The sequence below is a fragment of the Rousettus aegyptiacus genome, unplaced genomic scaffold (genome assembly GCF_014176215.1).
Source record: "Rousettus aegyptiacus isolate mRouAeg1 unplaced genomic scaffold, mRouAeg1.p scaffold_m13_p_14, whole genome shotgun sequence".
NCBI lineage: Eukaryota > Metazoa > Chordata > Mammalia > Chiroptera > Pteropodidae > Rousettus > Rousettus aegyptiacus.
Window position 1 is genome coordinate 59,313,194 of NW_023416289.1, and position 14,236 is coordinate 59,327,429.

A 14,236-nucleotide genomic window follows, 5' to 3' on the forward strand; every position below is an offset into this window, starting at 1 on the left:
GTGTGAGCCTTTGTCTTCCCTGTAGAAAGAGACATCGCCTTTAAAACCAACCACAAAAGTCCTAAAAGACGTTATGAAAATGCATATCTACCTATTAAGAGGTCATTTGGTATTTCCAGCTGTATCAGGGAGAGTTGAAATTGGCATACCAATTTTATTTTCTACATTCAAATAAAAAAAAAAGAACTGGAGCATAGAACAGCAAATAAACTTTTTTTTTTTTTTACCTTAAGCAAGAAAATATTTGGTACAGAGACAACACTAGAATAAATCAAAAAAAAAAAAAGTCTGCTAACTGGAAACATAAAAAAAACAAACAAACAACATCTTAGTGTGCTATTCTTCCACCCAAAAATATAATATTAATAATTCAACAGCTATGCTCCGGAGCGGAGGCATTTTAGGCTTATAATATAACATACATAGAATGCATATGGAATTATACTCATAAAAACAAATATCATTATATCGAGAAAACTTGACATATGCTTTTCTGTAGTTCCAACGATTCCTCAAAAGGAGATTTTGTTGGGGAAAGGATTCTGAAGGGTTTTTGGTTTGGGTTTTGGTTTTAAAAACATCTTTTTGGTTAAAAAAAAAAATCAGCAATTCCGGTACCTTTACTGTGAACGGTGCCCGCCCTGCTCCAGGGGTCACAGCCCATGTCGCTGGCCCGCCTCACCGGAGCCCGCGCTGGTTCCCATGGGCCTAGCTTTACCGGTTCCCACGGTCCCAAATCTCGCGTGGCTCTATGACACGGGCCCTGAGCGAAACGAGGTGAAGGTGCAAAGTGTGACCGACAAAGACGAGGCTGCGGGGAGGGTGCGGGGAGGGTGCCGGCTCCGCTCGGCCCGGGAGGCCTCCGAGGCCCGCCCCGCCCTGCCTGCGGGGCTCAGGAGCCGGTGCCCTGTGGGGGCCGAGAGATGCCGCTGACCCGCCAGCCCCTCTCCGTCCTCGCAGAGAGGCCGGTGGCCCGGAAGCTGTCACTGACTCTCGCACCTGTCCTTGGACAGTCTCGGGGGTATTTTCCAGCCTTTGGTTTCTTCTGTTTCACTATTATGACTCCGACTGGGTTGGGAGCGGAGATGATATAGTGTAACATCCTCTATCTGCTTCCAAGATCTCCTTGGGGTCAGGAGCTCCCACCGTGCCCCGCCCCACGGGCTTAGGCCTCCTGGGGAATAACGGCTCAGAACACGACTCCCCAGAAAGGCCCCCAGGGGGACCCTATGGCCCTGCTCAGTAGCTCTGCTGGTCTGAAGGATGGGGACGCCTCAGGATGGCAGCAAGGACACCACCCTCTTGGACAAGGAAAAAAAAGAAATGAGAGCCCAGCAAAAAACAAGAAGGCAGGGCACGCCCCCCCCCCCCCCCACCTCCCCTTGACCCTGGGCCGGAGAGAGGAAAATTCCAAGGATTGGAGAATCACCCTCGGGGAGCTTACAAATGAATAATTACTGAATAAAGTGGAGACAGCAGTCTGGGAATATGCATTCCCAGGTATCCCCAGACATATTTAAAAGGAATTTTTTTTTTTTTTTTAAATAGTGTCTTTCATTCAGCCCCATTCAGCGCCAAGTTTATCCAGGTTTCTCTCTCCCAAACTAGTGAAAAGAGGGCCGGGTGACAACCACACTTTCGCTTGCATGTCTGCTATCTGGTGGACCCTCACCCCCACGCTGGGGCCAGCCGGGCAGATCTTACGATTCCCGCTGGAGACATGAAGTGCCTGGGTTTGGAAGCTTTAAAAAAAAACTGTCCAGGGCAGAAAGTGGCCCATGAGCCCGGAAGCCTGGTGTCCTGGTGGGTTCCCTCTGCCCCCGTTCCAGGGCCACCTCTCTGGCCAGACACACCTGGAAAAGGTGGGCGAACTTAGTGGTCCTCACGCTGTCCTGAGGATGGGCAGGGGGCTGGTGACAAGGCCCCCCACCGGGCGAGCTCCCCAAGAGCCGAACACCCCCAGCGAGCAAACACAATTAGAACTGAAACGGTTCTCGGGAGAAATCTTTGAAATCTTTGACTAGTCTGAGTCCTAACTGCATAAACTCTGTGGGGACGCTTACACTTAACGTTTTAACACAATTCAACAAAATTTCCTTAAAAACATCTTAGGAGGAGGGGGAGGGCAGTGGTTAGAAAGGAAGGGCAGAAGCTGGGGTCCCCGTGAGTCCTGAGGGCCATGGTGACGTCTGGCTTCCGGCAGCCGCAGGGCCATGGTGCCCCCAGAGCTGTGTGGGCATCACGCTAACGGCCGTTGGGGACGAGGTGCGTGTTGGCCCCGAGGCCGTTCTTCAAACAGTCTCTCTCTTCGCCTTTGGGGGCCTCCTCCTCCTCCTTGTCCTGGTCCTCTGACTCTTCCTCCTCTTCCTCATCATCACTCCTCACGTCCTGGAGGTTCTAGACAAAGGAAAGGCAGGCTGTGAGTGACGCCGTGCCAGCAAATCTTGGGTGAATGAACAAACAGGCCTGGTTTAGAGCTAGGGTCCCTTTCAAAGAAAACCCCATATCCAAACAGCCAAATAGTCACAGGGACAGAACCTATTGTGAGTCACAAGACAAACCTTCACAAACTCGGAGAATTGAAACTATATGTAAAGTACGTTCCAGGTCGCAGTGGAAATAAACTAGAAGTCAATATCGAAAGTGTAATGGGAATATCTTGAAACATTTGCAAGTTAAACACACAGATAATCGATGGATCACAGAGTCAGTCTCAAGAGATAATAGAAAATATCTTGAACTAATATGAAAATACAACATTTCAAAATTTGTTGGATGCAGCTAAAGCAGTGGTTATAAGGAAATTTATAGCATTAAATGTTAATATTAGAAAACACGAAAAGTGTTGAATAATTTGGGCTTTCACTTTAAGAAGCTAAAAAAAATAAAATAAAAAAAATAAAGAGCGAAATAAGCCCAAAGCAAGCAAATGGACGGAAATAATAAAGATAAGAAATCAATGAATGTGGAAACAAAAAAATTAAAAAAATAGAGAAAGCAATAAAACCAAAATCTGCTTTTTTGAAAAGATACATAAAATCGATAAACCTCTAGAAAGGGTGGCAAGAAAAAAAAAGGAGATACGAATTATCTGAAAATAAAAAGGGAAAGTGATTACCAATATTGCAGATATCACGTGAACAGAAAAGAGACAGAAAACTATAAAGAACTCTATAGATATATATTTGACAACCTAGACAAATGGACCAATTCTCCAAAAACTACAAACTACCAAATTTTAACCAAAATAACACATGTAACCCCAATAATCATGTGACTGTGAAAGAAATTAAATTTGTAGTTTAAAGTTTTCTGAAAAAGAACATCGGGCCCAGACGGCCTCACTAGCAAATTCTATGAAACAATAAAGAAAAATAATAGCGAAACTCCACAGTGTCTTCCAGAAACAGAGAAAACACTTCCCGATTTTTTCAAGGAGGCTACAATTAACCCTGATACCTAACCAGACAGACTGTGTAAGACAACCACAGACAAATATCTCTAATGAACACAAACATAAAAATCCACGACAAAACATTCCATGTCAAAACCAGCAACATATAAAAATAATAATACACCATAATGAAGTAGGATTTGTCCCAGGAATGCAAGACTGGTTCAATATCTGGAAATTAATGAATTTAATAGATTAGAAAAAAATTTTTCTCAGCGAAGGACAGAAGCTGATATCACACTTACTAGTGAATGACTGAATGGTCCCCCCCTGAGGTCAGACACAAGACAAGGATGTCCACTTTCACCACGCCTGGTCAACATTGTATTGAAAGTCTCAGTCAACGTAATAAGGAAAAATAAAACAAAAGTCATACGAATTGGAGAGAGAGTGTCCCTAATTACAGATGACATGATCATCTATGTAGAAAACCTCAAATAATATATCCCCAAACTCCTAGAATTAATAAGGTTATCGCTAACGCTGTAAGATTCAAGATCAACACACAAAATCTCTCTCAATCTCTCTCTCTCTCCCTCTCTCTCTCTCTCTCTCTCTCTCTCACACACACACACACACACACACACACACACACACACACCACCTTTATGTCTAAACACTAATGTAGTAGGCTGGCAAATGTCCTAATTCCTGGAGCCTGAAAATATTCCCTTATATAGTAAAGTCTTCGCAGATATGATTAAGCTCAGGATTTGAGGATGAGAAGATTGTCCTGGATTATCCGGATGGGCCTTGAATCCCATCACAAGTGTCTTTACGAAAGAGCCAGCGAGCACGCACCGCCGTTTCTCCGCGACTGGCAGAGTTGCCTCCTCGAGGGGGCACCCCGAGCCACACCCACACTTCTAGGAGGAGGTCCCGGCCACACAGAGCCTCTTGGTAATGCACGGCATCTCATGGGCTCAGAGGTTGGGGAGCACGGCTGACTTTCGGGGAGCGGTGGCCAGGGACGCCGGGACCCCTCCCACCACACATGACGTCCAGAGAGCGCCAGGCTGGCGGGCAGGTGCGACCCCGCTCACAACCATCCAGGCCCTCGTGGAACTGCGCATTCGGGCTCAGCGATTCCTGCACGGTTTTGACACAGTCTCGATTTCCCAGGAATGTAACTGTGCACGTGAATCAAAGGAAGACTAGGCTTCGTTTGGTTTGGAACTTCGCAGTGTCGGGAAACCGTGTCACCGACGACGACACTCCCGGGGGTACCTGGGTGCCCAGCGCGCCACGTCTGCGTCAGTCTGTGCGTGCGGCCGCCCCGTCCGCCCCGTCCGCGATCTGTCCGCACGGAGACACGCACAGCTTCTGTCGGCTTCGGTAAACCCTCGAGTGGAGTCAGGCACACGTGTGACATGTGAAAGGCATGTTCGACCAGACATGGCTTTCATCTCGCTTCTTTTTCATTATGGTCATGGCAACATATTGCTTTTTGAAATTATGGTTAGAGGTGAGTCATACTACCCGGAATTTCATTTCAGGCTCGTGCAGGGGCTGTGGGTCCAACAGGATGGAAAACGACTGCCCAGACGACACACGGAGTTCCGGGGGACTTCCTGGTGGTGACAGCTTGTTCGATGGGTGTGGAGGTGGCCGCAGGCTATGGAAGCCTGAACAATGGCGTGGTCTTCACACATTAATCGAAGCCCACGTTATATTCACTCGCATCGTGTATATGCGTCTGTGATATAACGGCATCAGCAACAAAACCCTTAACAAGACTGCTTTTCTCGCTGCCCTAAAAACCCTAACTCCTCGCCCTATTCATCCCCACACTCCTGCAGCCGCTGACCGTTTTTCTGTGTCCGCAGCTCGGCCGTTTCCAGAACGCGACAGTGTGAACGGGGACACTTGCCCCCGCAGCGACCTGAGGACACAGAGCCATCCTCGTTACTGTCGAAGACAGGAAGCTGAGGCACAGAGGGCTGAGGTCACTTTTCCAAGCCCGCACAGCTACGAAAGGCAGACGGACGGATCGACGCTCGGAAACCTTGAACTTCTGTGCTCTCCGGACCCCTGCAGGGGTCGCCGGCACCAGTACCCGGGGGACGGCACTGGGGGGCGGCCCCCCAGTGTAAGAATGCTCCCCCTCCCTGCTCCCGCCCGCTGCGCCCCCGACGGGCACCCTCTCCTCACACCTTCGTGCCCCATTCTGACGTCACCCTTGGTACCATTACGGCTGACTTTCAAGCATTAAATTTGAAATAATAAAAATCGTCCCTAATTAATGATTACCACTGTGTCAATCAGCCAGTTTCTCTCCCTGTATTTCCCGTCTCTCACGTTGTTCTCCACACACAGCGCCCCTTCCGCCCCCACTTCTCAGCTGTCACTGGGCCGGGAGAACTTGTCTCACACACCAGACTCTGTGGTAATCACCAAATCGTGAAGGAAGTTGGAAATGATTTGACTAAAGAAATGTAATTTGCTTCGGGGATGTAAACCACTAACATCAGCACATTCTCTAAATTGCCACATTTTGTGATGTTTACAAACAGCTTTAGATTCTGCAGCCTGAATGTTCCCCAACTCTGATTAAACAAAGGTTTGCAAATCATTTTGGGGGGAAAAAACACACACACACACACTAGGGTTTACGTAAGCAACACTCAGGAAATAACCATGGCAAGACGGGATTAAATATGTAGCCCAGAAAACGTGTGGTGAGACTGAAGTGTTAAAAGTTTCTTTCAAATATTAGCATCCAGCGAAAAACTCATACGCACCATTAAGAAGGAAAAAAATCTAACGTGACAGAAAAGCAGGCAAAAGATGCGGGCAGGCATTTCACAGAAAAGGCGACACAACGGACTAACGGACTACACGGAACACTCGATCTCGGTGGCCAGGAGAACGCAAATTAAAAGGAGACGAAAGCTCGTGCTTGTCAAACCTGTAAATGTCAAAAAAAAGAAGTCTGACCACGCCAAAAGTTGAAGAGGATGTGGGGGAAGAGAAACTCTCAGCCACTTGGTTCGAAAAACCGCTTGGCTCAGCAAGCTCGCTTAGAGGGGACCTGTCATACGCGTCCCCAAGGAGACAGATATGTTGACACGAACTATAAACAGTCCGCGGGGCAATCACGTGACAGCGCGTACCGCGGAGGTAGGTGGACTGGCGGACGGCCACGTGCGCCCGCACGGATCACGTCCGAGGGGTGTAGGACGATCATACCCACTGGTCCATGCCACGTACGTGAAGGTTAAAGACCAGAAAACGATGCTCTGGCAGTCGCCGCTACAGCCAAACACGAAAGCGCATAGAAACGCGGCGGCGGGCGCCAGCCACGGCGGCTTCCTGGCGGGGCGGGCGGGGCCGGGCCGGGGAGGACACGCCGGCCCTGGCGTCTGCCTGCCGTCTCTGCCCCTCTTCGGTGTCCCCGCCGGGCGCGCAGCGGGCGCGCAGCGTGTGTCTGGTGAGCGAGCGAATGAACAAACCTAGCGCCGCAGCCTTAGCTCCCTCTGCACGCAGGTGGCTGCCGAAGTCGCGTCCCGCGGGACCTCTCTTCCAGGTGTCTCCTGGCCACGGCAACGGTCGCACCAACTGCTAGTCCCCTCCCCTTACCCCGCCTTCCCTCCGGTTGCCGTGTGTCAGCAAACGGCTGGACCGTCCACGCAGCTGGCCCAGAGCACCCCTGTCTCCCCGTCTGCTGCACTCGGCGCGGCTTTTTGCTACAGGTCCCGGGGCTCTCCTCTTCGGAAGCCTGAGCGGCAGCAAATCTCTGTGGCCAGGATCCGGTCTGAGCTGGCTCGGCCGGTCGGCAAGCCTGTGGCAACCCCTGCCCGTGACCTCGGGGCACCGCAGCACGGTGGCCAGCTGCGCTGTGCCGCACGAGCTGAGAGCGGCCTCACGGGGCTGCCCCCCAAAGACCCCCGCCAACCTGCAGCAGGGCCTGCGGCAGCCGCCTTGCGTAGTTCCACTGGGACGTGCTGCTTCCTCTGCTCAGAGAAGCCGGGTCGCTGCCATTGGCAAGATTTATGAGTAAGGGAAAGGCACAGAGCGTCTCACCTCGTCTGGGGGCTGACGAGACAGAATTCGCTCGCAGATGACTCTAATCCACGTTCATAAGGCCACACAGCACACTCCCACCTATGGGTCAGAGCTCAGCGGGTTCAGTAAAATGAGGCTATCCTACACCAGCGTCTCCCACCCAATGCACCGGGTGAGCTTAAGGATAAGCCGAGACAGCGGCCTGGCCCTTGGCAGAGCCACCTGAGACCCAGCCCACTGCCGGGAGCGGCCGCGCCAGTTCACCCTACGGCACTGCAGAAATACCAATTTCTCGGGCACCCTGGGGTGATGGAGGCTGAGAAACAGTGTCCTAGACTGACTACGGAGCTTCAGTACGTAGCAACCTTGGACTTGACCTTGAGATGAGAAGCTGAGTGGCTTGAACTTGGGTTCCGAGATTCCCGGGGAGAGGAAGGCGTGAGGGCCGGCAGGGCAGGAGGCGGGGATCGGCTGCCTCCAGGGTTTGAACGGCTCTGCTGCTCAGATCCATCACTCAACGGGGTAAGAGGTAAAAAACAATGCGGGAGAAAGGTCGCTGCGTGACCGAGCGCGAACGATGAGCAGCCGTAGGGCACGGCCAGCCCTCCCGCCCCACATGCCCTGCCCGGCCCGACCCGCACATGACCGCGAAGGCACCAGAAACGGCACTGCTCGAAAAACCACCGTTTGCTCTCAGGTACAAATGAACAATTACCAACAATCTCACTGTCTCATCCATCAGAACTTTCCAGCTGCAGTGGCCGGAGACCGCTGGTGACGAGCGCGTCAGTGATTCTGAACCGCCGAGATTTACATCTGAAAAAACGCTGGCCGGCTGATCAGGAGGCGGCGCTTGGCTTCTCAGGGCTCTTGCTACGCCAGCCTCACTTCCCGCTGCACGGCACAGCGCCGGCAGGTGGACGGGCGAGGAGTGTTTTGGGAACATCGACCGCCAGGCGGGGCCGACAGTTCGCCCATCCATTCCAGAGGCTCGGCCTGGGCACTCCTGACGTCGTGACCATTCTTTGTGTGGGGACCGTTCTGCCCATCATAGGGGGTTTAGCAGTCAGTACCCTTGGTCTCTGTCTACCAGACACCAATTGTAACAATGAAAAACATCTCCAGAGACGGCCAGATGTCCCCGGGTGACAAAATCACCCCAGTCGAGAACCACTGATGCAAACATTTCCTGAGCCCCGTGCATACTGCACAACTGTCTTGGAGGAACGTACAAACCCTAAGCGATCAAACACATAATGGTCAATAAATAATTACACATTTATAAGTGGTATGAAGCAGAGACTACCATGTTGGGGACCCCACTGAGCTGGGGGTGAGGCCAGGAAGGCCGTGCTGGGGAGCAGAACTCACAGGTGACGGACAACCGGCCGGCGGTGGGGGAAGACTGTGGTCAAGAACATTCCGAAAAGGAGAAACAGCGTGTGCAAAGGCCCCGAGATGGGAAGCGTGTCGGCACACTTCGGGTTCGGAACAGCCGGAGCAGCAGGAGCCCAGTGGGAAACACGGAGCGTGTGCCGAGGTGGGGTCAGGGCCCAAGCCCGAGCTGGATCACGGCTTCTGCGGTCAAAGTCGGAAGTTCACATTTACTTCCAAGTCCAGCTGGAGGCCATCGTGTAGCACTGCTCAGGGCGCAGGGAACGTATCGGTGACCAAAACGGGCGAGGTGTCTGTCCTCAGAAAGCTTCTGGTCTGGTGGGGGGGCTGGTGTGCCCATCACAGGGTCCCCCGCCGCTGCATGTCCAGATCGGCCGCGGGCAGAGCACTCGGGAGGCTGTGGGCGCCGTCCCAGAGGGAGATGCCCGTAGCTTGGTTTGGAGCGGCTGCGTCTGAGACGCAGGGGGGTGTCACGTAAAAAAAAGAACAGTGCCCAAAAGCACGCGACGGACTTTGAACTCATCTAACTCAGCTTCTACTCGGTACTGATCCACCCTTTCACTAACCCGAGAAAAAGACGTGCCTGCTCCTTCTGCGCGTCTTCCATAATTACGGTGATGATGCAAAAGAAGTCTGTACTTCCCGCCAATGTTGGTCGATCTTGCGAACCTTTAAAGACCGTTAACTCCTCTCCTGAATAGTCCCATTTCCTTCCACTGATCTGCACATGACACGACATCAACATCTCGTTTCTCTGGCAGGACGAACTCCTGTCCACAGCCGTGGCCCCCCCTCCCCCCCCATCGTAGTGTGTGGCGCACGCCCAGCATCGCTCAGTCGGCACGAGATGGACCACTTCCGTCTCCGCCAAAAGGGCGAGTGAGTGCAATCACCTCAAAGTCTAACGACCCTCATGCCTACGCCTTGGCTTTACTTTCCGTGTCATTTTTTTCCTTGTATTTTAAGATTTCAGAATATATATGCCCTTATTAATTAACCATGATTTGCCTATCAGTGAAGGTAAGTGTCTGGCCTCGGTCTGTATTCCTGAAAAAGTATCGCGAGCTTTACCAAACAAAATAAACTCCTGACGATGACAAAAAAAAAAAAAAAAAAAAAAAAAAAAAAAAAAAAAAATGCACACACATGCCAATAGGCTAGAAAGCTCCCTGGGAGTAAACGCGAGGCCTGCCATGGTTTCCACACGGCTCGGGGAATGACATTTGCCATCGTAGAGCTAGCCATGTCTTTCAAACGCCTTCACGAACCTCTTGGAAGTCTGTGGGTCGACAGTCATGTCAAAAGCCCAGGAGGTCACGAATGACTCATAAAGTCCCACTGCCGTTTGAACGGCTCCACGTCTAAACCCACAGCTGGCAATGAAGCAAAGAACAATATAATAAGCATTTTATGCTGTTTTGCAAGCAAACTTTTAGCTTTAACTGTATGGAAAAAAAAAAGTGTATTCAGTCATCGAGTTCAATTCTCTGAACTCCCATGAAAATATATTCCTTTTTATTACATTAGTTCTCGTTACCCAAGTTGACAAGGTCACCGAAACAAACAATTGAGTTTTTCCTCTTTTTCTCCTCAAAGAAGTTGCATTAAATTTAAATTGGATTCTACGAAACCTGGCTGTGGTACATGGAAATTTCCTGTTAGTTATGTGGAATATGAATTTTCGAGGACAGCGCTTCTCAAGCTGTCATGTGCGTATGAAGCCCTGAGGGTTCTTGATAAAGTACAGACCCCCATTCGGAGGTGTCTAGCTCGGCCTGAGACGCTTCATCTCTGAGGAGCTCTGGGTGATGCCGAGGCAGCTCGCTGGGCCACCGACTGCCCCCACATGGCTGCTCTCTGTGAAAGGAAGTCGTTGAAGCAGAGAGTTGCCTCAGGGTCTTTCGAGTTTTAAAATTCCATGATTCGAAATGATTTTGATTTCCTTCATCACTATGTCATGAGTCTTTTCAGTCCAAAAAGGCAATATAAAATTACCAGCATGTCTCTCCCACTTTCTGTAATAGACAGCTGTTTAAAAATTATTAGTAAACCATCTTGTAAAATGAGTCATGACTCTAATTCTCCGGAGAAATGTACTATTTAAAGAATTCTGCTTTTCTACGAAGGCTCTCCGAGGGCTCGTTTCAAGTCTGGATTTTCATTTACAAAGACTTTTCAGAATATCTATGTAACGTGAAAATCTTGATGAAATTTGAAAGACGGGCGCGTTGGTCGAGGTCACTCCCAGCACCTCCACGACTGCGGGGGGGCGTCCATGGACGCCTGTCTGCCAGTGGCGAGGACACACGTCGGAGCCGCTCTGGTTGGAGGAAAACCGTGAGAAGGGCCGGGGTCTGGGCGCTGACCCCACAGGCGCTGACTGGCCGGCCTTGGCGTGGCCCGGCCTTGTGCTTTGTTCCCTGCCGCGTTGGCTGATGCCTCTGTTGTGAATACGTCGCCGTGTGACGTCGCCTTCTGCCCCGGCCGGCCCCCCCCCCGCTCCCTCACAGGTGCGGGACCCCAGAGCACCCCCGCACGCCCCGCGAGCTGGCACAGCTTGTCACGGCGCCTCCACCGCCGCTGAGCTCCGCCCTCGCCCGCCGCCGTCTTTTCCGGGACAGCCAGAATCCTGGGGTCCGCCCAGGGCCCAGGCTTTCTCCACGTTCTTTGTACCATCCTGGCCCCGGAGAGGTGGGCAAAGGAGGCTTGGGGGGCGTGCAATGGATTTAGAGATTTCTACCAAATGGTGACATAAGCCGTCACCCTTTTCGTTTCTTTGCGGGGCCGGCTCTGGCCTCGCCCCGTGACACCGCGGCCGGGCCTCGGTCACGTGCATGCTCTGGAGACGGGGTCAGTGGTCCCGAACCGGCCGAGGAGTGACGGCGGCCAGTCCCACCCTCTTGGACGACGAGACCGAGGCTTCTGGATCCATGCTGAAATGGTGACGGGAGCCTCCAGTCAGGGCCAAGCCGCTGGGGGCAACGACGAGCCGCGTGTCTGGGTGGCCAAGCGTGAGCGTGCAGAGGGGCCGCGTGCCCCGTGCCTCCCTGGCCGGGTTTCCCGTGTCCCTTACGTGTGACAAGGAGCCAGACGCTCCCGACAGGGGCGCACCTGCCCGGCCCAGAAAGGAACCAGGTGAAGCTGTCTGCACCGTAGGCTGTGCAGGTGCTGAAGCCCACGGGATAAATCACAACGAGTGTTTTAAAGACTGACTGATCCTACCTGTATCCGCAAACCGATGCGTTCTCAGGAATGAGGCTCCGCGTGTGTGACGAGGAGCTCTCTTCTGAGTCGCGTGTCACGGGGGTGGGCGGTGGCTTCAGGGACGGGAAATCGCGGGAGGTTTTCGTGCTGACCGGGGCCCAGGCCCCTAATGAAACTCCCACTTCCTGCGCAGAATGTGTGGATTCAATAACGAGCCACGGATTTTGCTGGTCCCCTCGTCTAGGCTGAGGCGGAAATGGAAACGTGGGTTCACGTGAGACAGGTTTGGGTACCTGTGTTTACATGCACACGTCCGCTTCTCTGCTCACGAAACAGAGGGCGTCTGCTCCTTTTTGGACTATATGAAAATCCGTTCCGTTTTTGCGAAATCATGTCAGAGCTCCTTTTCTCTCTTTTTTCTCGGCTCTTCCCCCATCTTCAGCAAGAGGCGATCAGTGGCTCAGGGGACCTCCGGGGTCAACGTTTGGGACAAAAGAAAGGAAAGTGGGATTTGCGTCCCCACTGTTATGCTTAAAAATGCTGTCACTGGACAGGTCGCATTAGAACAAGTCCCTTCACTTGACGACGGCGTCACCTGACTTCCTGTCAATCAAATACCTGAGGAGCCCAGTGCCTCCAAAGAACTCGTACCTTAAAAGCCACTCTTAGAAAACACGTAAGACAGTCAGCTGCAGGCCAGTGAGACTTGCCGGTTTTAGACACCCTGGCAACGGCCACGTTCACGCCCAGTTCCAAAGGAAGGGAGGGAGGACTGAGGAAACTGAAATAAAATCTCGTTTTGCTTATTGAAAAACCCCTCACACGACCTTTCTCCCTCAGAGGTCAGCCTGCCCGGGGTTAGGAGACGCCGCTGTCATCGGCAGCGTCTGGGTGTGTGCAGCGACAACCGTCCTGACAGAAAGAGAAACGTTTTAGAAACGAAAAGTACAAGAATTTCCGACTAGCTTGGGGAAAAAAAAAATACTGAACATCGCAGCGTAAGAAACGGCCCGCCTGGTGGCATTGTGGTGCAGAAGGTCACTGCGGCTCCAGTCCCGACCGGCACGGCCTCAGGGCCTCCGAGCCTCTGTTTCCCCACTCGGCAGGCGAACCCCTCCTTCCACGTCCGTCTCCAGTAGCGAGCGTGAGGGCGGGCGGCCTCCGGAGCGCTCACCTGGGGCCCCGTTGAGCCTGTGGGTCTGAGACCGAGGCCGCCCGGCCAAGGGCAGGACGACAGGAATTGCGGAGTGGGTGGGGGGCCGGGAAGGGGCCAGCGTCTCCGTGGGCCCAGCCTCCAGCGCGACGCGTTATCTCTCTACTATTATCTTAGAGCCGTGCGGACGATCGCCTCTTTGACTCTTAACTCCTTCCCCGTCTTCCCCGGGAACACTCGCTGGTGGCACCTGGGGCTGCAGTGCCGACTCCGGCATAACTCGCAGGCGACAGTCCTGACCTCATCCCCAAAGTCTGCTGAGACTCGCTCGCTCCCATTGTTATTTTCACATCACTCTAGCATAGCGATGGCCTTTGAAAACAAACGACGTCGTTCTATTTACGGCATTCTGTTTCTAGTAGTGGTATTTCCATTTACGAAATACAGTAATTCTTGCTCACGGAACATGTCCAACCCTAGAAAACGGTGTTCCCACGTGTGACGTCAAATTAATGCTGTCACCGAGATGAAGAGTGAAATGACTCGACCTTTTCGGGGTGACAAAAGCCCAGGTATGTGGCTGCTTTAAGCCGGAGGCCCCCTCTAACGGGCTGACCATAACGAGGTTTTCCTAGAGCGCCCTCCACCAGGAGCTGGACCGCGTTCACTGACTGTTTGCAAAGCATCCTAGTAAATCGACGAGATCATGAAGTTTGTGAGAACTGGGCGTGAGCCGCACAAAATGAACACGCAGAGAAATGCACACATGGGGAGAGTGTGTGACTCAGGTCGTGAGGACACGGGGTCACGACGCAGGTCCACCAGGGAGGCGGAGGGGCCAGCGCGGCCTCTGAAATCGCACGACTTCCCACTTGCGACCTTGGGTCAGTCTTGTGACGTCCTTGGTCGCCTCTGTTCTCTTCCTCTGTAAAACGGAGAGCATGCCACTGCGTGGGAGTGAGTGACAACCTGCTGCACCCTGGCCTGGCCCAGTGATCTGGCTCTTCCGGTTCTAGAATTCTATA

At 52.4% G+C, this 14,236-nt stretch overlaps 1 protein-coding gene across 2 annotated transcripts in view; it reads right to left on the reverse strand.

Moving 5' to 3' along the window:
* Nucleotides 1-259: 259 nt before the first annotated feature.
* CERS3 (ceramide synthase 3) overlaps nt 260-14,236 on the reverse strand; it is a 94,488-nt gene continuing 80,511 nt past the window's right edge. For both annotated transcript variants that reach the window (XM_016154925.2, XM_016154926.2), the window contains exon 11: nt 260-2,397. In XM_016154925.2, the coding sequence (XP_016010411.2) occupies nt 2,245-2,397 (153 nt within the window). In that variant the 3' untranslated portion in view covers nt 260-2,244. The remainder of the gene's footprint in view (nt 2,398-14,236) is intronic.